Raw genomic sequence first — 23913 nt, forward strand, 5'->3', positions numbered from 1 at the left:
CAGCATCCAAAAGATCTTTCCCTGTTCCTTTTCAGACTAAACTGGGTGACAGACAATTTACATCCTGCCTCTGTCATTCCTAAAAAAACTGCAGACATTCTTTTATCCATGGGGTCGTTGAAGAGAAGACTGGGAAAGGTCTTTTTATGGCTTTGTAATGCCCTGCACTCTGTTCTGCTTAGATGATAATGCAGAGGCCAGATGGATTGGCAGAGTGCTTCTTTGCTTGCTTTTTTCCAAGCAGTGCATAGCTGTGGAGAGATCATCTTTCCAAGCTGCTGTGATGTCCATGAGCCTCCTGGGAAGCAAATAAAGCGTGACTGCTTCAGCCTTAGCTCTGTTTGGCTTCCTGTGCTCTGAAAGTTTGGCCTGTTAGAGGCTGGTCGTTGCTGAAGGGTTTTTAATTAGTGCAGATGGCAGCACTTGGCCAACTCAAGGAAGTGCTTGGCATAGTGGAAGATGCTGCCTGACTCCTCCATGGCAGCTCGAGTCTTCCTCCAGGAGCCACTAAGTGCTCCAAAAGCAAACAGAAACTTCAGAAAGAGGGTCTGTGAAACCTGGACTGGCCTCCTTGGGGCTGCAGACTGTGGAGTCAGTTCAGAGAACGGCAGGGCACAGAACTGCAAAAAGACTGTGTGTGTATATCCATGGCTGTAGCCTGGGCCATGCAGAGTGGAATTCTCCCTCCTTCTCAGTGCCAGGGGAGACTTTTTGGTGACCTTTCAGTCCTCAGTTTGTCTGTGAGGAATGGCAGCCAAGACTGTGATATGGTGTCTAGACTTCTAGAAATGAACTGGGGGTGCTACCATTCTGCAGAAGGTTAAATTTGATCTCTGAGAACAAAGTGAAACATTCTGACAAAACAAATCTAAGCTGGGTCCTTTGCTGGATACCCAGAGTCCAGAAGGTGGATTGTAGCCAGCCCAGAGGCTTCTCATAACAGTTTCTGAAACATTGTCTGTTCTAGAGACAAATAATCCCAATAGACACTTACATTTGGGTGTTCAGGGTGTTTAATGGGGATTATTTTCAGCATTTGAAGAAAACCCTGAGAGTACACAGACAAGCTATTTAGTCACTTGGTAAGTCTTTCCAGGATTTTCCTGGGGGGTGGGAAGCTGCCTGCAGGAAACCACCCAAAAAGGCAGGTCCACGAACTCTGAAGATTTCTGGGGAACTGTCAACACACTAGAGCGAGACACCAGATGTGATGGTAGGCAAATGGCTCTGCTAACCCTCTCCTGTCCTCCCCTCAGCTCCACCACCCGTCCCAAGGGTTCCGGTTCGGCACGGTGCGGGAGAGCAGCGCTGAGGACTACGTGAGGCAGAGCTTCCCGGAGATGCACGAGTACATGCGGCGCTACAACGTCCCTGCCACCACCGACGGGGTGGCCTTCCTGAAGTGAGCCCCTGCCAACAGCAACATACGTGCCCCCCGGCCAGCTGTTATGATCTGGTTATTAAAATTGTTAAGAGAGATGCTCAGTTTAAGGTGAAAATGAGGCCAAAGTCAATAGTACTGATTTTATATGACAGTAAATGTGAGAGAAAGAGAGGGAGAGAGAGAGAGAGGGAAACAGTGACAGAGAGACAGATACAGAAAATATCACCACTCCATGGATGCCATGTCCCTCTGATCCTCTCCTTCCCAGTGCTGAGGGTCCCACAAAACATAGGAGTTGAATGAATTAGTACACATTTAGGCCAGGTGGGAATGCCTGCCCGGGTAGGGCGTGCCATCAGGCAAGGGCAATGTATAAACTCCTGGCAAGTTCCTGAGCTTGGGAGCCCTTCATCAGGCAGTGAGAAACATTCAGAAAAAAACATCCAGTCCAATAAAAAGCTGCCAATGAGGTTCCTCAGTGTGGTGGGAGGAAAGGAGGTTCTCAGGGATGAACCATAATTTATCATTAAAATGAATAAAAGAAGAACTAGACTGGTAAAAAGTAATAAAAGTCTTGTTGCTTTACAGAATCATGGTTTCAGTGTACCTCAGAAATATTTGTGCTTAACAGTCTGGGGGCCACACAACTCTTCCAGGAAGCCTGGGAGGTGGTAATAAACCTGAATCATTCATTCATTTTATCTTAAAAGTTGCCCTGCAGATGGCCTGAGAACTTTTCACCACAAGCTTTTTCTTGCTGTTTCTTGTTTATATATTTCTCCTCAGAGCCCTCCTCTTGATAATTAAGGCACATGTCAATTCTTTGGGTCAAACTGGAGTAAATGGATTGAAATCAATTAAGTAATCACATCAGGAGAACACTCAGACTTTTAAAGGGACAGGAATGGAGAGTGCAGTCCTGGGATATCAGATGAGAACAGGCACTGCAGCTGTTCTTTTGTATAATTATTTTTGTCTAAGCATGCTGTTCAGAAATGAGTATTTTAGTAAAATTCAGTCATTGCTGTTCATGAAGACAATACAAGAAAAAGATAGATTTCCTTACTTGGGTGAAAGAAATACTTTACCTCATATTCAAGGAGAAAGGAGGAGAAATGCCTTTGAATAAATTATCCTTCTGGTTTTTCGCTCTAATATCCCCCAAGTTTAACATCACAAAGAAACAAAGGCAGCAACAGTACTTCAGCAATTTTTTATTTTCTCCACTAAAGCCTTGTGGCACTTTTGATTGAGTCAAAGTCCAACATTTTGTAGTGATTTTTGTCTTTCAGAACAATAATATTTTGTGGGAGCAAAATAAATCCTAAACACACTGACTGCTTTTAATGCACAAAGTTTGCATTTCACGCACAATTCCATCCTTTGAAATACAAATCAGTTTTCATTTTCAGTGTAGATGTCCAAATAGCAGTCCCTGGTCCCCGTTTTCATGTTTTTCAAATTACTGTCTATGCAGTAATTTTCCAGAAAACTGCATAGACAAATGTTCAGTGTCACTTGGACAGTGAAGTGATTGTGTTTCTGACTTTGGTGTTGAATTCAGGCACGATCCAGAGAAACTTGATGCCTTCATCATGGATAAAGCACTCTTAGATTATGAAGTGTCAATAGATGCTGACTGCAAGCTCCTAACTGTGGGAAAACCCTTTGCCATTGAAGGTAATAACCATTTTTATGACACACCGCTCTGTTCCTCATGTGCTGAATTTGGTTTGTTGTACTGTGGTATTCTCAGTGAAAATATGGAGGTGAAACTGAGGACCCCTTGAGGATTATGACAAAATCTTCAGTGATTGAGCAGAACAAAAGCTCCAGCCTTTTCTTCTGTTTTTTTTTTTTTTTTTTTGGGGGGGGGGGGTGTTTTGTTTTGTTTGTTTGTTTTGGGGTTTTTTGTTTGTATTTTTTTTGTTTTGTTTTGTTTTGGGGTTTTCTTGTTGGTTTTTTTTGTGGTTTTTTTGGTTGGTTTTTTGGTTTTTTTGGGTTTTTTTGGGGGGGTTGTTTGCTTTGTTTTTTGGTGTTTGGTTTTTTTTTTTAATTTCCACCTTCCCTTCCGGCAAAACTGTGTCCAAATGCTTTTCTAAGCAGAACCAGACAATGCTTTTGATTGTAGCCAGGATGTTTGGTTATTCATGATATTGCTTTTTTGCATGCTGGGGGGTTTTTGCTTATAATTTTTATCAAGCAAGTTGTTTTCTAGTGCTGGAATGGCTTGCTCTGCTGTGCTAAACACTCATTGTGTCTGTCACATGCTTATCCTATTTCAGCAGGGAGAAATCAATAGGAATTGATTTGAGAATGTCCAATCTTATCAAGTATTGATCAGGGTGCTGGGCCGAGGGCTGAGCTGGTGGTGTAACATCGGTTTTTTTTGAGATCTCATATCACTTTTACCAACAGTTTCCAGGCCAGGGTGGAGCTTTGAGCAGCTTGGTCTACTGGAAGATCCCCCATGGCAGGCATTGGAATGAAATGGTCTTTTAGGTCCCTTCCAACCCAAACTATGCTCTGATTCTATGATTTGTTGCCATGCTGTATATAGAAATTATTCCAAGTGCTCAGACAGTGTGTCTGCAGACAAGTAGGAGGCAAAGTCCATTTCCCTGCTTGTCATGAAATAAAGAGGCCCTGAAATGAGTTTTTTTTTCCTGCCAGCCCTCTTTATTGATGTGTGTTCAAAACCCTGTTTAAATGTGTTCAAAATGCAGCTCTGCAGTTTCACTCTCATCTGAAACAGGCAAATACTGTTCTCATCTTAAAGGTCAGCTCAAGATTCCCACTTGAGAAGGGAATTGAGAAGGGAATTGAGAAGGGAGCTTGGTGCTTGGCCTGCAGCCTTGAGAAATTAGCAAGGACAGGTCAGAAGGCAGCCAGGAAGCAAGGCTGGTGTGAAGTTGTTTCCAGCATGGATGAGCACATGGGCAGCAGACTTTAGAAACCACTTTTGTGATAGATGGAAGTGGAAAGGACTGGTGCTTCCACTTTCCTCCCCTCCAAGGGCAATCACTCCAGCTGCTCCCATCACACAGTAAAACAACCTTCTTCAGAAATCTGATAAATTCCTTTCAGAATCCTTTCTGCTGAAATAAAACCAGAAGCTTCCACAATTTCAAATCAAGTAGGTTAGATTTCAATATAGAAAAAGAAACAAACAAATAGACTCTGAACTGCATGATTTTGGATGACTGGATTTCCTTCATATCACCCAATTACAAAAAAAGTATGCTAAAAATGTTTATGAGTCGTAGCTGTGCTAACTCTGAAACAAATCCTTTGATGTGAGCAAATTTATTCAGGTGGAATAACAGGCACAATGTAAAAAACTCAGCAGCAAAGGAGAACCATTGTAGGAACAGTTATCACCTCATCAATCATTAAAAAGTGAGCCACTGTCCTGGAAAATTCAGCTCTTGTCTGTTTGTGAGGGTTTTTCCCTTCTTCCAGTGTTGTTGTGGGTTTTTTAAGGAGACAGTCTGAAATTCTGAATTCGGAACTGAAAAACAAAAATACACAATGGACTAGAAATTAATCTCTGCAGGCAATTGGCATGCAACTGCATGTCTTTGAGGGATCAGTTGCATTTGTTTAAAATTTCTAATGTCAAACTCCAGATGCTGCAAATAGAAGCACTGCAATCAGAGTTACTGAATTCATCTCCACTTACACTAAGTCTTTTACCTGCACTTTAACATGGTGAAAGACAACACAGTGACTAAAAACTGCATTTATTAGTATCTGAAAGTCCCTGTCAGTGCCAGAGCAGAAGTGCATGAACTGACAGCATAGCTCCTGGGCTTTAAATTACTGTGTGATAACAATGAAGATTGCTCCTGTATATATTTACATGCATACAGCTCCTCATCAGAAAATGCGTTAGGAAGAAAATGTCACATCTGACACCACAGTCACATCCACTGCTCTAACAATGCAAGGGGATCACAGAATTATTTATGTGACATTAAGGCCCTTTTGCATTGCTGAAAGAATCCATGACAAGGACATGAAAAGGTCTATGTGTCTAGAGAAAATATTTATTAATCCATTGTCTCCATTTTAAGTTTTTGAACCTCCAGTTCTACCTATTTCTTGTGTGGCTGAAATAATTTTGAATTTGCTTATTCTGTTTATATTGGGTGACTTTATTTTGCACCAAAAAAGGTCTTGCCTCAGCATTCTCAGACCACATTAAGCCAGGTTGGAGCTGGCTGGCTGAAACAGAGTGCCAGCTTGCTCTTCCATGCTGAAATGAACATAGTTCAGCAAAAACCAAACGAGAAAGAGAGAGATGATTGTACTGTTCTCCCTTCTAGGATATGGCATTGGTCTTCCCCCCAACTCTCCGCTCACCTCAAACATCTCTGACCTGATCAGCCAGTACAAATCCCATGGCTTCATGGATGTTCTGCATGACAAGTGGTACAAGGTTGTTCCCTGTGGAAAACGAAGCTTCGCCGTCACGGAGGTAAGTGATGAACTCGGGTCACCTAAGTGAGGCTTTGTGCAAGCTGACAATTATCTCCCCTCATTCCTAATGACATGCCCACATGGTAGGGATGGGTGGCAGCTGAAGAGAAGGAGGAGGCTTCAAAGGCAAGAGCTGCTGACCCAGGCAGCAGTCAGGGCAGAGCAGGAGGAGCGCATCAGTGGGACTGTGCTGCTGAGTGAGGCACCAGGGAGCTCCTCTGGACACAAGCACGGCATGAAGAGGGCAATGAAAGTCCTGATCTGGTATATTTCATAGCAAACCTGTCTGATTCTGATTCCACTCAACTGCATGTGTATCACCATCCACAGAGAGAGGGAGAGCTCAGGACATCCTGAATTTTTAATACATGCTCACCACTTCCAAACATGGGTGGCAGCTACCTGTACCAAAGATTGGATTTCAGGCAAGAAATGGTCTGCTAAGACACCATGCCACAAAAAGAGAGGGGAAGCAGGTCTCACTTCCTTGTAGATCTATGAGAAATGGAAGTAAATCTTCATGGATGTACATCCAAGTACCACATCAGAGGAGCTACGCCATTATTTATGAGAAAAAGATAACTCTTACCAGAATAGCAGTTTTTTCTCAAGTTCCCCAGACTGTCAAGTGAAAAAATGAGATAAAGTATGGAAGAATCAAAAGCACCAGCAATGTGTGAAGCTTATAGCATACTCTTTTAGCTGAAGGTCTTCCAGGAGAGATAGGTTATGTATTCTCACAGGTACAAATCAGTTAGAACTCTGCTGTCTCCTTCTCAGGCTGCTCAGTCAAATGCTAAACACACATTGGTGTTCCTTGAGGAAGTGGCAGCATTCCCCCATCAAAGAGAAGCTCAGTTTCCTGGGCTGACTCCCACTTTTTAATGGTCGACTGCAAACCTCTGGCTGCTGACTAAATCACTAGAAAGTTAACATTTTTTAGAGATACGACAAAGCAAATCTTTATTTGGCATAAATACATAATAATGTATTTATTATACATTTTAACACATAATTTGTTGGGCTATTTCTGCATGTCTTACTACATTCTTTACTTTGTGTCAAGAGGAAATAAATTATATTTTAACATCAGACATTCATAGAAGAAAATTAAATTTATTTTTATGCAACTTACTAATTTTTTCTTTCTTTTCTTATGTGACTAATTCAACACAAGAAAGCAAACTTAAATGGAAGTGTGTATTCACTTCTCTTTTTGATTTAGCTTATCTGGAGATTGTATTATCATCTAAAAAGGAAATCATCTTTTTAAAATAGCAGTTCCTTCAATGACTTCTTGTTACTCTACATTTTAACAAGTCTTTTGAATTAAATCTCAGGAAATTACAAAGTGGTAGTGTAATAAATTATCTCAAAGTTGCATAAAACTCAAAACTCTTACAGCAGAGAAAACTTACCTTCCTAATAATTCCCTAGTGATATGACAAAAGGAGCTTGCTCTGATCATGTCTTACCCTACAGCATTCATCTGGGGCTGTGTGCACTTTATTCTTAGTCATAGAATAAATTCCAGTCAAAAGTACAATTTTAATTACTACTGGTTTACTCTCGGAACATATGGTTGCTTCTTCAAGTTTGTGGAGTGAGGTGCTTAGATCCCCTGGGAGAGGCATGAGATGACCCACTGGGCTGCAGAAGTATTAGAACCTAAGTAATACCTACCTATAAAAATTGTAAATAGATGTACATATATGGGGTTTCTTGTTCAAAATGTTATCAAGAGAGGTGCATGATCAACACAATATTCCTCAAGGCCTACCAAGAAAGGGAAAGGAAGTGGGGCAAAAATCAGCTCCAGTCTGAAAAGAAAAGTCAGATTTTGCCCTGTGAATAGTTCCATGGAATTCCTTTGGGTTTTTTCCACTATTGAATAGGTTTTAACCACAGGATTTTAAGGGAGACCTTAAGCATGGGGTCACAGCTGGAGCTGTGACCATGTTTACACCATGTAAAGCATGTTGTGCTTTAATGTAATGAAGTCTTTTGAGTATAACCTCCATGTGAAGTCCAGAAAGAAGGGCAGGTGTAGCTGCTCCCAGGCTGGTTGTCTGACTATAGTCCTTATTCAGTCTTCAGCTGCACTAATTCAACAGGCACAACTGAGTTTTTGTTCAGAAACTAAAGTCCAACAAGTTCCTTCAGGTGTCTGAACTGAAGGACAGTTCATGGAGTGCAACTAGGCCAAGTGCCTGCACCTGGGTTGGGGGAATGCCAAGCCCTGATACAGGCAGGGCACAAATACAGGACAGATTGAGAGCAGCCCTGGGGAGAAGGATGTGGGGCCTTGGTGGATTAAAAGCTCAAGATGCCCTGGTGATGTGCTCTGGCAGCCCAGAAAGCCAAAGATGTCCTGGGCTGCATCACTAAAAGTGTGAGGGAGGTGATTGTGCACTTCTACTCACTCTGATGAGACCCCACCTGCAGAGCTGCTTCCAGCTCCAGGATTCTCAGCATAAGAAGGATGTGGCACTGTTGGAGGAAATCCAGAGGAGACCACAAAGGTGATCAGAGGGCCTCTGCTCTGCACCCAGGCTGGGAGAGCTGGGGGTGTTCACCTGAAGACGAGAAGGCTCCAGAGAGACCTTAGAGGCCATTCTAGTGCCTAACTGGGATCCAGGGGAGCTGAAGAGGGACTTGGACAAGAGATGGAGTAAGAAGATAAGGGGAATGGCTTTAGACTGGAAGAGGTAGGTTGAGAGGAGATAAAAGGACAAATTCAAACATTTAGGTGGTGAGGCCCTGACAGAAGTTGCCTAGAAAAACTGTGGCTACCCCACCCCTGAAAGTGTCCAAGGCCAGGGGGGACAGGGCTTGGAGAAACATGGTCTGGTTGTTGGTATCCCTGCCCAGGGATTGAAACTAGATGGTCTGTGAGGTCTCTTCAAAACCACACTATTCTAGGATTCTGTGAATAAAAAGTCACTGAAAGGTCCTTATGCAATCAGAAAGTGTGCAGAAGCAGAATACTACTTGCAAGTCTGTGCCATTTGTGGGGTAAGCTCTGCTAAGTCCAGACCTTCATTTTCCTGAGTTGCCTCATTTTTAATGCATATCCCACATGCATCCCCTCTTCTTAATCCATTCCTTTTGGCCAGGAACTTACAGATTTTAGAATGTGTGATTTCTTAGTTGGGAGAAATTTACTAAACTTAACAGCGAAGCAGCAAACACTCACCAAAGTACAGGTTCTTCCCCACTGTTACAGCAAGAAGCATGGGAATTAGTCTTGGATTTACCTTAGTGTTGGTTTGTATAATTTACTCCTGTACAGCCCAAAAATCTCTGTAACTTCATTCCCTGCACTCAGTCACAGTAGTGTTCTAGATTCACTGAAGACGGGACAATGTTCAACACAGAAGCAGATGATTCATTTTTTGAAAAAGTCTCAGCTTCTCAGTGTGTAGTCATTCACATGGATTATATACCAAAGTGAGACCCAGCAATTGCCTTTTGACAGCAAGAGTAAGACTTTTTATTCCTCTATGTTGTTTTGATAGATTTGGTCTGTGACATGCTGCACCTGTTGACCAAGAGTAATCATGCCAAAATGGGAATATATATAGGTGAAATACTGATCAGTATAGCCTTTAAATTGATGGGATATCCATCATCCCTTTTGGTCATTACCTCTTTAGCTGTGCCTGGTTCTTATCCACCTGCCACTCCTGCCCACTGACGTTTATTTTTCTATAGATTTTTTTGAGATCCATCTTCCTACTCACCATTTTTTACTTACACTGGGAAATTATATTTCCTGTGGCAGAACTCATTGCTAGCTCTTCCCATCTCTCTCTATCTGGCAGTGGATGAGCACTTTGCTTATTCTAAATCACATTTCAAAACAAAGTTGTCCTGGAAAGAAATTATTCAGCCTGGTGCTGGAAGGTTTCAGTGACTCTTCTAGATGGTAAACCAATAAAGATGGTTTATTTTCTGATATTGCAGAGCTCAGAAGTGCTTGACTCTGCTGTTTTGTATCAACTTCTCCAGCAAAACCACTTACCCAAGGCATCTGACCCTGACCATCACCCACTGGATCAGGTCTATGGAACATGCACCTAGATCAGGCTTGGAAAGAGCACTGCAGTGAATTTCACTTTACCCTCTCCACTGCAGGTAATTGTGGGTGGCAGTGGCAGTTCTTGGTGAGTGTTAGCCTCTAGCAATATTGCTGAAATACTCTTGGTTTAAAATTGTCATGTTTAAGTTTCAAAGGAATGCCTTTGTGGCCATATTGCTGAGCTCCCTACTGATGGTGGAACATGGTGCAGGAAGGATGAGGGATTGACAGAGTTATATTTGTACATGGTATCTGGGCATAATCAATGTAATCTGTTTTTATTTTGCATACAGTACACTCAGCTCTTCCTCTACCCTATTGTTATCCTCAGTGGTGCCTCTTCAGAAGGAGCCAGGCTCTTGGGACTTGCCTTTCCATCCCATTAGCTCCACCCAAGCTCAGAATAGACTGCAGAGAGAAGGTTTTTACAAAGAGGGTGGAAAATCAGAAAGTGAGCAGAATGTTTCCCAGAGGAGTGGGGGATGTCCCATCCCTGAAAGTGTCCAACCATCCCTGGAGGTATCCAAGGCTCTGAGCAAGCTGTTCTAATTGAATATGGCCCTGATCATTGTGGGGCAGTTGGACCAGGTGGCCTTGAAAGATCCCTTTCAACTCAAACCAGTCCATGAGTCTGTGATTTTTGAGAACCAAAAATTTTGCAATTTTCTGCTCCTGGCTGCAAAGCAGCTCTGGAACTCGGCCAGCGGGGCAGCAGGCAGGGGTACCCCTGAAAGGAAAAATGCCCGTAGTCAGTGGGTTTGGCTGCTCAGGGCAGGCAGTGATGACCAGGGTAGAGTTTATCAAGACAGTACAAAAAAGAAGAGCCCTTCCTGGTCCATGCTTTTGGAGAAGCTAATTAAGTGTGCACAATCTTTCACAGCTTTTTAGCTATGTTTTAAAAAATGTTACTCTGGACACTGTATCTTCTGTTTCACTTGAAAGGTTTGTATTTCTCCCTTTCATATTCATATTGGTCACAGAACAGCTGGAACTCTAGAACTTAGACTGATTTCCATGTTGACTGGCAGTTCAGTCAAATAACAAACAACACCTGGAAAAAAAATTATATATATTGCTGCATACCATTATCCCAGCTATCAATATCAAGAACTTGCTGATGCTTCACACAAATGGTATCTAACCTAACATTTAAAATAACAATATATGAAAGCACACAGACCCTTCCAGCCCAAACTAATCCTGACAAGTGGTGATTCTGAGGAAAGCAAAGTGCTGTGAACCTCCTCCCAGTGCCTGAGGCACAGGTCCACGTAACAGTGGGGATTGGTTCCTGACCACAGCCTTCCATCTGATCCAGACCAGCCACACAGGAAAAAAAAATCCTTTCATCTTAGAATCATGGAATAATTTAGGTAGGCAAAGACCTCTACAATCAATGAGTCCAACCATTAATGCAGCACTGCCAAGCCCACCACTAAACTGTGTCCCTAAGTGCCACATCTGTAGGTCTTTTAAATCCTCTTTTCATCTCCCATCAGTGGTGGGATCCATTGATGGCTGTTAGCTCTCAAGTTTCTGAAGGAACTTGCTCTGGTCTTTTGCCTGAATTGATGACCTTTGGCTTCAGCATCACTCAAGAGGCACAATCAGACAGTGCCTCATTCATCTTGCCATGATTTCACCCAGTTGTCATCCAGAAAATTGTGCCTTTCTGCTCTTTTTCCTAGTCCCCTTAAAGGTCAACCAATAGTTTCCTTTTTTGTTACATCCATCACCTGACAACTCAACAGTGACTTTTCCAACCTTGAAGTTCTGGTTTATGTTTGTCCCTGGTGCACTGCAGGTGTCAAGGGAAGGCCATGCAGTCACTTACAGAAAGGAAACAAACTGCCCTGGGCTCATAAATAGCAGCTGCCCATCAGTCACCTTTCACAGCACCTTGTTGCCAGAGCATGAAAAACAAACACAAAGAACAGGGGAAAAAGGTTCTGCTGTACCAAAACACTTTTCTCAGTCTGCACATATACTGTCTGGGCGGGAGAGGTGGAACTGGGGAATGTTTCCAAAAAGGTTCTCCCAAAGTGACAAATGTTGCATTGAAAAGGGGTCATCTCAGTGTGGGAAGAGACAGTGGGTTCTGGACATGCACTGTAGAAGAAAGTACTTTGCACAGCAGTCCTGCAGGAAGGAGATAATGAGTATTGACTCTGTCAACAGAGTCAGGAGAAGATGTGTCCTGCAAATGAGTGAAAGATTTAGATTCATCCATTGAAACTGAAAACAAACAAAAGAACAAGGTGACTGTCTGAAGAGGTACTGACAGGGCTTGGAAAATTGATGAGTAGCAAATAAAACATTTATTACTAAACAGTGTTTTTCCAGCTCTGTGCAAAAGCCTTCACAACAAGCAGGGAAAGGAATGTGTCTTGCCAATATGAGACAGTATTTACAGTATCTTGAACTTGTCACTTGAAACTCTAAAGCCATGGTTATCAGTCTTTGCTAAGGATAATCCCCCTGAAGAGACTAAATATGTGTTATTTTTAAGCTGCTACTTCTTTGAGAGTACAGAAAGCCATAAGAACGAAAATCAAACCTAAAAATAAGTCTCTCTGCATCTACAAAAAATGCCACAATATGGAGAGGGGGACACGTTTTAATAACACTTAGCTGCCTAAATAAAAGCAGCAGCATCAGTAGGATTTCACAAGCCTACTGACATGTGTAAATGAGTTTAGAATTCTATCCTACCCTTCGTATTCATTTATCCCTAGTAATTCCTTATCAGCAGAGGTGCTGCAAAAGTGAACTTCCAAACATCAGCAAACCTTTTTAAAATCCTTACAGAGAAAATGCAATCAAGAAAATACAGCTTATTATTATATTTAACACACACACGATATCGATATTTAGTACTTGGGTTCAGCAGTGTGTAGCATCAATATCTGCGGTGTGCTGTCAACTTGCAGATTATCCACAAGAATTTTTACAAGCTTCTAATCAATGAAAGTTGGACCACAGGAGTATTTGATGACTTATTCAGTGCAGCCAGGGAAAGTAAAGCATTTACAGTCTCCTGTAGTAGGAAGTAAAACAGGAGTTCTTCCCAGGAAAACAAATGCTGAAATCATTAAGTGCTGGTTTTGCCTCTGCTGCCTGCTCCAAACTGAACACAAATATCAGACTGGCTTCTCTGCATCCCTTTGCTTCCATACAGGGTTAAAAAAAGAAAAAAGGCATATAACTAGAGTGGAAACAACAGGAAGTATTCAGATAGCAAGTGTATATATGGGTTGATAAATTGGAAAAGTGTCTTCAAGGATGTATTGTTAAAAAACACACATGTCTTCTCTTGTATGTGTAGATGTCTAGAAAATGCCAATTTCCCAATTTGCCAGTGGGAAACAACTTGGAGGCTGTTGCAGCTGTTATGCTTAGCACCCATTAGCAGTAATTATCACAGGATTGACTACACTGCTTATTACTCCAGAACCATTATATGGCCATAACTGAGTTAATTCTCCTAAAATGCAGGGAACTACCTCCTGGATTTATGATTACAAGCAAGGACTGTATTTTTATCATATCTTAATACAGAATACACCACACAGTGGGCTTTTATTCCTTAAAAAAAATAAATAAAAGGAAACAAAAATAAGATATTGCAGTAGAGAAATCCATCAGTTTGTTTTCTGTTGCCACTCCTGACCCACACACCCACTCCCCTGGCCCCTACATCTTGAGCAGAGAGGAAAGCAGTAAGGCAGATAAACCTTTTCTTTCCTGCTCTTTCCATGTATAGTCTATGTATGCACCTAAAAATGAATAAAAGAGCAACAAAATAAGTATTAGAGCTTGCTCCTCTAATGAGAGGAGCCTCTATTAGAGGTTGAAAATGAAAGGTGCCTCCATTAAAGGGTTTCCTTTACTATTTAACGTGTGTCTCTACAATAATTACAGACAGCTGATAAATAGCCATTTTACAATGGTTTGTGAATGTGCTGATACTGCTATGTATAATCACTCCATACACTCCACACTGTGTTAATTATTTCTCCCCTACGTTGTTTTCCCCCTTAATTTAGTCTTAAAAATTTCCTTCTACAGTGCAGCCTTTATCGTGCAGCTCTTCCAATGTATTACCTTCTTCATTGCTAGTTGAAATATTATTGATGCTTTTTTTTGGCACTTCCTTTGCTGGGAAAAGATGTCTTGTTTGGGACAATTTCAAAAGCCATCCATTACAGGTGAAAAACCCATCTGGGATGACAGTGCTGCAATTTCTTTCACCTGCTTCCAGGGAAGGCAGAAAACAATTCTGCAGAGCTGACAGGACAGGGAGCCAGACCCTCATCAGCATAAATCAGAGAGGTTTTGCTGAAGATGAGGGAGGTATTTTTCATGTAAGGAGCTGGCCAAGTGTACTTTCTGCAGCAGTGCTGGAGTGGCACCAAACACTGACCGCAGGCATTAAGGAACCACAACTGCAATAGTGCTTTTTATTATTGTTTTGATTTAGCTAGGGTTTCGTGATATTACCTTAAACCTAGTTCCCATGGCAAGAACCACCCATAGGCTGTTACTCTCTGTGACATCCAAGAGCTGGAGCCTGGGAACATCGGTAGATAAGTGTATTCATCACTCAGATGACTGAGCAAACACATAACCTTTTAATTATTGTTCTGCTTGTTCTCATGTTTACTGTTAGCTCTGCATCTCTCAGTTGCTGCATACTTGCCTTTGAATACCCTTTCTGGGAAGGGAGTGATTTGCATTAGAGCTTCCTGGAGAACTGGCAAAAGCACCTTTCACCAGCGTGTTCAGGTGTTCAGCGATTTGGGATAGCGGGTTTTTTGCTTCTTACCGATAATTACAGATGTGTCAAATTAAAAGATGGGCCATACTGAGGCCTTATCTCTGAGGCCTCTGACAAAAAGACCTCATTCTTATTTTATTCTACCTGGATTAAAAGTTGGGCTTCACTGCCAGACCTACAGTCAAAAACTTTGGTGCTTGAACAGTGTAAAGCATTACCATCTGTAATCTCTGTGTCACCCTCCTTTGTCCCTAACTGAAAGGACAAACTACGAGACAGCAGGCCAGTAAGAAATTGTGATGTGGAGAGGCAAGTTTTGCCTTGAGGTTGAATTTATGCAGTTTCCATATAAAAGAAACCCTTGTGCCAAAACTCTGACACACTTCTACCCCAGAGCCACTTTGCAATGGCTTTCTTAAAGTTTCCAGGCTGCAGTTTCTTTAGAAATTGCTTTTACACCTCCATTAGACCCTTCAACACCCTTGAAGTGTTTATTCACTGGTACAAAAAATTATCATCTTGAAAGTTCTGCTGGGTGTCCTTTGGGACAAGGAGGTTGATTTTGGCAGAGGATCCCCAAAAAAGAGTCCATTGCCAGTGCCAGCATAGAAAAGTTCACACTATGCTAGATTGCTGAAGCTCTTTTCTTGTAAAAAAAACCATGAATGCTATCTCATACCATTGTATTCTAAAGAGCAGAAGTAAGCAAACCAGAAATCAAATATGCAAACCAGAAGAGAGAAATACAGCTCACAGTCACACAACCAAAGCGCACAGAGGGACTTCCAAGCCCTCATCTTTAGTGGACTCATCAGTTATGAACTCTGTGGCTTAAAATTACTTTAGAACAAGATGTCACAAATATTCTGTGATGTACCTTTGCACTAATTTGTTTCTTTTTCCAACGTATGGAAATACTCATAATAAAGCACAATCCCCACCCCCAACCCGTGGAGCAGATGAACACAAGGAACACAACAGGTCCAGGGTAGCACCATCACAAAACAGCAGGTGACAGACAACTCTTCCCAAACTCTGCTCCTCTTTTTTTTTTTTTAATTTACTTGGCGAGTAACATTGTTTAATAGAAAGACATAACTGGATTTTATATTCCTATGTAAATACTTCCATAGTAATCTGTGGCCAGTAATTTTTCAAAAGGGTTTTTAGTGATTTATAAACTTAGATATGAAGGCCTGACAATAAAGTTACTACATGTATACCTCACCCACACATTGCAGTGCAGGTATTAGTGGTACAGATTTCTGCTCTACACACTTTCTTGGTGTTCAAACATGATTAATGCCAATAAGACAAATTAATTAAAGGCTTCCTATCCTACATGAAAAGGGTGGGTTGGCAGAAAAAGCTGTGAGTGTTCCTGTTTTCCATAGTTGCAGTCAGAGTTCCTAACAAAGACAGTTTCAGTGTTGTTAATGTAGGGAGTGGAGGGGTGCCATGTTTGTGCTACTTATTTCATATTTTCTCCATGACCCTCCAGCAAGGGTAAAGCACAAAAAAGGAAAGTTCACAATCAATTCCCTGAAAATATGAACACTCATACAACAGTAGCTCACTGCTGATGAAGGACTTGCTTTACAGTTCATTGACTACATTCTATCAAGCAGTACTTGCTTTTACAATTGCAAAGACACTGCAAACACCGTATTCTTGTACATGTTTAACAGTCCACCCCATTAGGGGAATGGCTCAAAATCCCTGTTATTTGGCTGATTCTCTTCCTAGGACAGATCCTTTGCTCTGACTCATCACCAAGCAGCACAGAAAGGCTTTGCTGTGAACTCTATCCATAATATTCTGCATTGTTTCACCACTCTGTATTCAGTCGGACCACATTTCCACATGAGAAAACAAAGCATCTGCTTCAGCACACTAACAATGTCCTGTCTTAGCTTTCCCTTTTGATTTTATTCACAGACACTGCAGATGGGGATAAAGCATTTCTCAGGGCTCTTTGTGATGCTATGCGTTGGCTTTGGTTTGTCCATTCTCACCACTATTGGGGAACACATAGTGTACAGACTGGTCCTGCCACGAATCAAGAAGAAATCCAAGATGAAGTACTGGCTCCATACCAGTCAGGTATGTGTTCTGACAGGACTCTGTGAAAGTTGTGTGGCTGACTAAGAAAGCCTGGACAAGAACTAGGTATGAAATGTTGTAAGAGCACTGATGGCATCTGTATGGTGACAGCAGCTTCTGGAACTTGAAGATGCTGACCTAAGGATGGAATGGGAAGCACAGAGGAAATTATTTAAATATTCAGTTGCAAAGCTTACAGAGAGATCCTTCTATTTGCGCTTGTAGCCTCATAGCTGAGCTCTTTTAGATGATGGAAGCAACAGTGTTGTTATCCTCAGCTGGCAAACCAGAACATTTTATCTTGCTCTTACAGGTTCCCAAACCTGTGAGGCATGCAGGAAATGCTGGGTAACCTCCCTCATTATTCTAGAGAAACTATTGAGACAGAATTGCTCTGGGTGTTTGCTCTAAAGGAAGAAGTTACTTTACAGCAAAAGGCACAAAAGGGAAGAACTTCCATTGCTTTAAAGCAGCACAGTGGAAGAAATCTTTTAAAACTAATTTCACACCAAGGATTTTTCCCAAACTATTAATCAACCTTTCAGCTTACCCTTCTTTGGGAAAGTACAGGAAAATAAATCTGTTGTAATGACAAAGCACAGACAATTGCTTGTATCCTTCAATGTGCAAAATAATTTATCCTCAAGTCCATCAGACAAAGCCCAAATTACCTATTTTTGGAGCCATTTTTAATCTTACTTTTACTAATTTATACTCCTCTTTTTCCTCTAGAGATTACATCGTGCTCTGAACAGTTCATTTATTGAGGAAAAACATCAGCCTAAGAAAAAACGAGTAGAAAAGAGGTAGGAAGTTCTCCATGCCTTAAAACACAAACTATAAAAATTACTTTGAAATTAAATGCTTTCTGTTTGGACATATAGTTATGCCCAAAGGTAATAGAATTAAAAAAAAAAAAAAAAGGAAACAAGATAGAAGTGACGAATGTGGGACGCAGAAATTAATTATTTTTTCTAGTATTAAATCTAGAAATCTTGTTCTTTCATGATTTTGTATACAGCTAATAAAAACCTCCCATTCCAAAGAGAGGCTTTGCAGTTGAAGTCCACTGCCCTTGTGTTTAGGGAATGAAGTTTAGGGAATGAATGACTCCTGTGCCAAAGCACTGGCCGGTAACCAGGGCTCTGAGAGGCAGAGCCTTTAGATGGAAAGACAGATCAGGTACTCACATGCCTGAAACTCCTTCAGCTCTCCTCTTTTGTAGAATGAGAAATAAGAAAGGTGAGGAGAGGCAAATGCAGTCCTTTGAAAAAATATTGTCTAACAAGTCCTGAGAGAGAAAAAAGTTGGTAACAACTTGGCCTTGTTTTCATAGCATGTGTCTTCTGCAGAGGAGAAAATGGGATGTACAGGAACATCCTGGAACACAAAGCATTGCATGGAACTGTGCACATGCTCAGCAACTCAACCCTACTGGTGCACTTTGTAAGGACACAGACAGCAGCACTGCTGTTCTACAGAGAAGTTCAGGCGCAGAGTATAGAATACAAAAAGTATTTCAGAAAATTACTGGATGTTTGGCCTGACTGAAACTTACAGATGTTAATGTATGTTGTGTTTCTTTGAAATTCCTCTGCTAAAGGCAGCAAATATAAATGAGTAAGCATCTCTAAGCTCCTAGGCTGCCTTTATATACACAAGTGTCTAAAAATGCCTGCAATTGATCTCCTCTGTTCATCTTATCAAAGAACACCATGTATGGAGCCTCCTTGCACACAGCCACTCCTGGCTTTTGATCTGTGTGCAGCAGAAGAGGCCATGAATGCTGCAAAATGTTTCCTCATGCTGCACCCTCCTTGCTGGATGGAACAGGAGGAGATGGTGCATAAGCCCCCCAGACAATGGCTTAGAAAAAGATCCATGCACATAATCTTCCAACTTGGGAGAGTGAAGATGTACAGCAGTCCAAAACCTTCTGCCCACACAGCAGTCAGCCCCGGCTGTGTGCATGCACACCCACCCATTGTCCTTGCTCTTCTCAGCATCTTGGGGCTGCTGTTTGCACAGAACTGGGATGAATTTAACTCAACAGAGCCACGAGTGGGCTGTCCAGCTTGTCATGAACACTCATGAGGCAAGGCACTGACGCCTTGTGAAGGCTGACCTAGAACAGAGACTAGATGGAGCTAAAGAATAAAGTAGGTATTTATTAAGAGGCCTCAAATAGATCCACCTTGGGCAGCACAACCCAAAATGGCCACAAAAATGGATGACAGGTCACAGGGTCTCACACTTTTATAAGTTTTGGTCCACTAGCATATTGGAGCTAATTGTCCAATTACAGCTTTAGCCTATGAAGTCCCATCCTTCTTGGTTTTCTCTCTTTGGTCTACCGTTATTTATGCTCTTGGGCCTGAGATCTGGATCAGCTGTCCTTGGTCCCCAGCTAGAAAAGGAATTGTTTTGTTTACATATTCTGTGAAGCAAGCTTACTATCCTCTAATATGAAGCATAGACTTACACACTAAAGCAGAATAGAATCTGAAAAAACATAAAAGCTAAAACCTGAGGCATCAGCGCAACACAGAGCTCTCAAATCACATTATCACATGTGCTTTCATTCCTGCTGGGTCCTGAGGAACTCTTAGAAGCACCAAAGATACAGAAAAGAGGTGGGAAAAATTGGCATCATGCTACTGCTGGTATCCTCATGGCAGAAAATCTGTTGGGTTTCTTAAGGTCATCAAAAGCTACAAAAGCTGCTCAGCATCGGAAACCCAGTTGTGAATGGTTTTACTGACCTGGTGAAACTGGAGTGCTAACTATGGACTCTGGCAATTGTTAAAATCAACTGCCCAGACCCAGAATGAACCTGCAGGGCTTGGATAAATATCATTGGTGTGCGTCTCCCAGAGCACAAGCAGCTCCCCAACAAGACTTCAAGGCTGAAGGAGAAAGCTTCCCCCTCCAGCTCTCCACAGCAGCTCTAGGAAGTCTCTTTCCTTCTCCATGAGAGCAAATGCCAGGTCAGGGCAGAGTAGTTACACGCTAAGCACTAACACTGTACTAAACTTGCACATTGAAACCACAAAAGCTTTCAGAGGCTTTGAAGGACTCAGATTTTCCTGAGCTGCAGCTGAGTAATTTCATAACGGAAAAAAAGTTTTGGGGAGGATTACATTCATTACATAGCCTCTGCTATGGTTAAATCACAAAAATTTGGTTATTTACATTCATGATTTGTGCTTTGCAAGAAAACATAATTCCAGGGATAAAAGAATAATATTTCTATGTAACATGTAACAGCAGACAAGGGAAGTCTGCACACACACAAGAGCGGGCTCTGATGTGGTGTTAACTCTCCTCTTTCTATTCAGGGCCCATGTGGGGAATAGCCAGCAAGCGGTGTGGAACACAGCCAGCCTGAGCAACTGCCACCGAAAAAAATACATCTGCACTGATGAGGGGCAAAATGAGGTGACAATCCATCAGCACCAGGACATCTCCCTGCCACAGGGGAGGAGAGAGACTCCGCCTTCCTTAACCACCAACGGGAAAGCAGAGTCCCTCAACACTGCGAGGACCTCAGTGCTGCAAGAGCTGACAGAGCTGGAGAAGCAGATCGAAATCATCAAGCAGGAGCTGCAACTTGCCATGGACAGGAAATCAGAGCTGGAAGAGTATGCACAGACAAACAGAACTGCAGAGCCCTAGGCCAGCATATCTGTGCCCTTCCCCTTTTCTTCCTTTCTCCCCTTCCTGTGTAAAATTTGTAACACACTTTTGTAATGCCAGAAAGGGGTGCAAAAATAAACCAGGCAATAAGCTGTTCCGGAGAGCAGAATTGCAGCAGCCCACAGCCACTGCCACCCTCTTGAGTTCCCCTCCTTTCACAGCAAGTTTCTTATTCTCATGGAAAACACCAGCCATTCCCAAGGGACTGGAGAGACAAGGAGCATCCCAATGAGAGTTCCTCGTTTCTCCACTTGACAATACAGTGAGGTTTCACTTTTTTAGCCCTTTCTGTGCATTAATTAAAAAAAAAAAAAGATACAGAAAAAAAGGTTTAAACTGTTCACTGGCGTATGTCCCTTTGTTGGTACATTTTTTGTTGTGTTCTGTGTGGGTCTAGTCTCTGTTCATGTGAAGGCTCCTCATGGATGCCTCTTTACGGCAGGTGCTGTTCTGTGTTGGTAGTCCCTTCCCTCCTGGCACAGGCTCACAAGACAAATTCCTAATGTCAAACCCACCACACACCATTCCCTCAGCTCTGTCAGCACAAATTGGAGGTGTGGCTGCTCCGAGCCTGTGGTGAAGGAACTCACCCAGCTTAAAATAACTTGGCAAAAACCAAACCACCAGTTCTGTCTGCGTGTGAGCCTAGGCTGGGCTTCCGCTCCCTCCCAGGGAGAAGCTGTGCAAATACTGCACTGACAGGTGAAGGGATGGATTCACAGTGGCACAGGAGAAGGATGAGAAGGGAGAGGGGGCACTACTGTAAATCAGTATTTACCTCAAAAAGTGAAATATTTGCTAGCGTGAAACTACTCCCTTAATATTGTCTGTCTTACGATGACAATAAGGTCCTTTCTCAAAGATGAGCTGACTAAAGGGGCTCTGGACCATGAGTTATTCAGATATCAAAGTCCCATCAATACCAAAAGCAGTCACCAAAACCACTCTGTGGATGAAGAATGAGAATTGTGGTTTCTGAGGCAATGTACTGAATGGAGCTTACTCCCTTCTGGGTGATGAGGGGAAGGAAGGGTAAGCTGTTCAGCATCTGAATAAACACTGCATCAACCTAACTGACTGTGTTTTTTAAATAGGGTTTCTACCAATTTTTAAAAACCATTTCCCAACACATTCTGTATTACAGAGAAAAAGAAAGTTTGTAACATTGACTCTTAACTCTGGTCTCCCAGATAAGTCACCAAAGTAATTTTTACCCTCCCTGTATCTCCAGTCACCTGCAGAAATGTTGCCCGGGGTGTTCTTGTTAGGTGAAGTTCAAAGGCTGCAGGTAGATTGAGGAAGACATTCTACCTATTTGCATCTCTAACCTTTGAAAAGTCCTTGTATATTAAAACCTCTGTGTCAGTGCTAAAAGCTGATCACAGTGAGACCTGGACTAATTGGCCTCAAGACCTGATTGTCTGTTCCCTACTGAGGACTTGTTCTCTGCTTTTGTGTGTCTGCTCCTTCCAATGCAGTAACAAAGGGGAGAGAAATTAGGACATAAAACTGGGAAGTGGGATCCACAGGCCTGCACCTTGGTGGGTCTAATAGATCTGGGATGTCCCCACATTCCTGACAAACTCGATGGACCCTTACCCGTTCAGGTTACTTTTGTTGCCTTCCCTTCCCCTCCCTCCCTCCCCCCTTTAGATAATCAAATTTCTAGAAAGAGCTTTTTCTTTGTGTAGCAGCTGGTACCTCATGACCTCCAACATCACTTGTTTAGAACAGATGAATATTGCTCTTTTCATTAAAACATTAGGAAAGAAGTATTTCAGTCCAATTTTGTAAGTACTTTTATCAAGGCTTTTATGCCCTTATCTCTACACACATGAGCCCAGAAGCAGATTTTTAAAAAAACCTGAAAATCTTAATCATATCTTAAACAAAAATGTTTTGCACACCAAATCCTTCAACAAATCTGACTTCATTTAAAAGCAAAAATATAAATAGAAAAATGTCAACCACCTAGTAACTACTGTTAAGCAAGTGTTATTTCTGGTGGTTGTCTGAGAGGCTTCTTCCGTATCAAATGCAGATTAGGGATTGCTCTGAACGACTGCACCACCAACTGTGCCTTTTCAGAAAAGACTGAAATTACTGCTGCCCAACAGAGACATATTTTGGCATGTTATTTTCCTGTTCAGCTACTGCTCCAGCCTGATCCCCTGGGGACAGGAGATTGCTGTGGGTTTCTGTGAGAAGGGGAGTAGCACAGGCATACCAGTGCCTGCAGACTGTGGCAGAGGGGAGGATCTGCTGTGACAGAAGATGCACGGGAGACTGGAGACGAGGCTTTTCTTTCTTGTCTAAGACACTAAATTTACAGAATGTTTTCATAAAGAATACCATCACTGCTTTACTTTTTTACCCCAATACTTACTAGTCCTGATAAATTTCAATTATTTCCATGCATTCCGTTTCTCAGTGGTTTAATTAAAAGCACAGAGAAACCCAGTTATTTCAGAAATGAGCTTGAAATAAGCTATTACTTTAGAACAAAACCAACACATTTTTCTTGCTAAGGGAGGACAGGAGTTTCCAAAACTTCTCTGTGAAACGAATGCAGATTGTTTGAAGTATCCATTTCCTGCCAGGTGCAGAGGGACAACAACTTGGGCAGACTGCACACAAGGCTCATTTCAGTAAAGGTGATACAAGAGAGAGTGGGGATGGACAGAGGGGCTTTGTAGCTCTGCTGGGGCTGTTCAGTTCAGGTTGCTGTTCACAGCTGTAAAAGGAACTCTTGCTGCTGTAGATGCAGACAAGTCCTGGTTGTGATGAAGAAGCATTTGTACCCCAAAATCTACCAGCAGGTTACTACACCATTCTTCAGCCAACTTGCTGCCAGAACTTATAATCCTGGGAGCAACTTCCGGGGAAAGGGGAGTGGGTTCTACTCTCATCCCTTCTAACAGCACTTACACCATGGCAGGAACTCTCAGCAGCCCAGGCACCCCTTGGAAAGGCAGGATGCCATGTTCCTTCTCACTTTTCAGGATTCTTTATCATTTACAAGGCTTTACTCTTATATTCTGAATGTTTTCACCAATATAATGAATAGTGTAAGAGCCTTTGATGAACTTTCACTTTGCATCTGCAAAGGTATTTCCTGCAGGGAGGGGATGGAGGAAGGCAGGAGATTCCACGCTTGAGGGAAGGGACACCCATGAGACAAACCTCTGACAGGTGCACCTTCCATGCAAATTAAGTTTACATGGAAAACACTACACCCCAGGAAGAAATGCCACAAATCAACAACTTCCCATTCTGATTTTAGAAGCAGACTTCAAATGCAGTCTCCAGCCACAGGGAGCACTGAGACTCCAAGCCGTACAACATTCCTGCCAAAATTTCAAACAGCCATGACAAAATGGTTGCAGAAAT

General features: G+C 42.2%; 1 protein-coding gene across 1 annotated transcript in view; it reads left to right on the top strand.

Moving 5' to 3' along the window:
- Positions 1-21597, top strand: part of LOC120502676 (glutamate receptor ionotropic, NMDA 3A-like) — a 67238-nt gene extending 45641 nt beyond the window's left edge. Inside the window, 6 exon segments of the mRNA XM_039710273.1 lie at positions 1257-1402; positions 2949-3064; positions 5713-5864; positions 16663-16827; positions 17560-17633; positions 20166-21597. Coding sequence (XP_039566207.1) covers positions 1257-1402; positions 2949-3064; positions 5713-5864; positions 16663-16827; positions 17560-17633; positions 20166-20502 — 990 coding nt within the window. The 3' untranslated portion in view covers positions 20503-21597.
- Positions 21598-23913: the final 2316 nt, after the last annotated feature.

Source organism: Passer montanus, unplaced genomic scaffold (genome assembly GCF_014805655.1).
Source record: "Passer montanus isolate IOZ18808 unplaced genomic scaffold, ASM1480565v1 scaffold229, whole genome shotgun sequence".
NCBI classification, from domain to species: domain Eukaryota; kingdom Metazoa; phylum Chordata; class Aves; order Passeriformes; family Passeridae; genus Passer; species Passer montanus.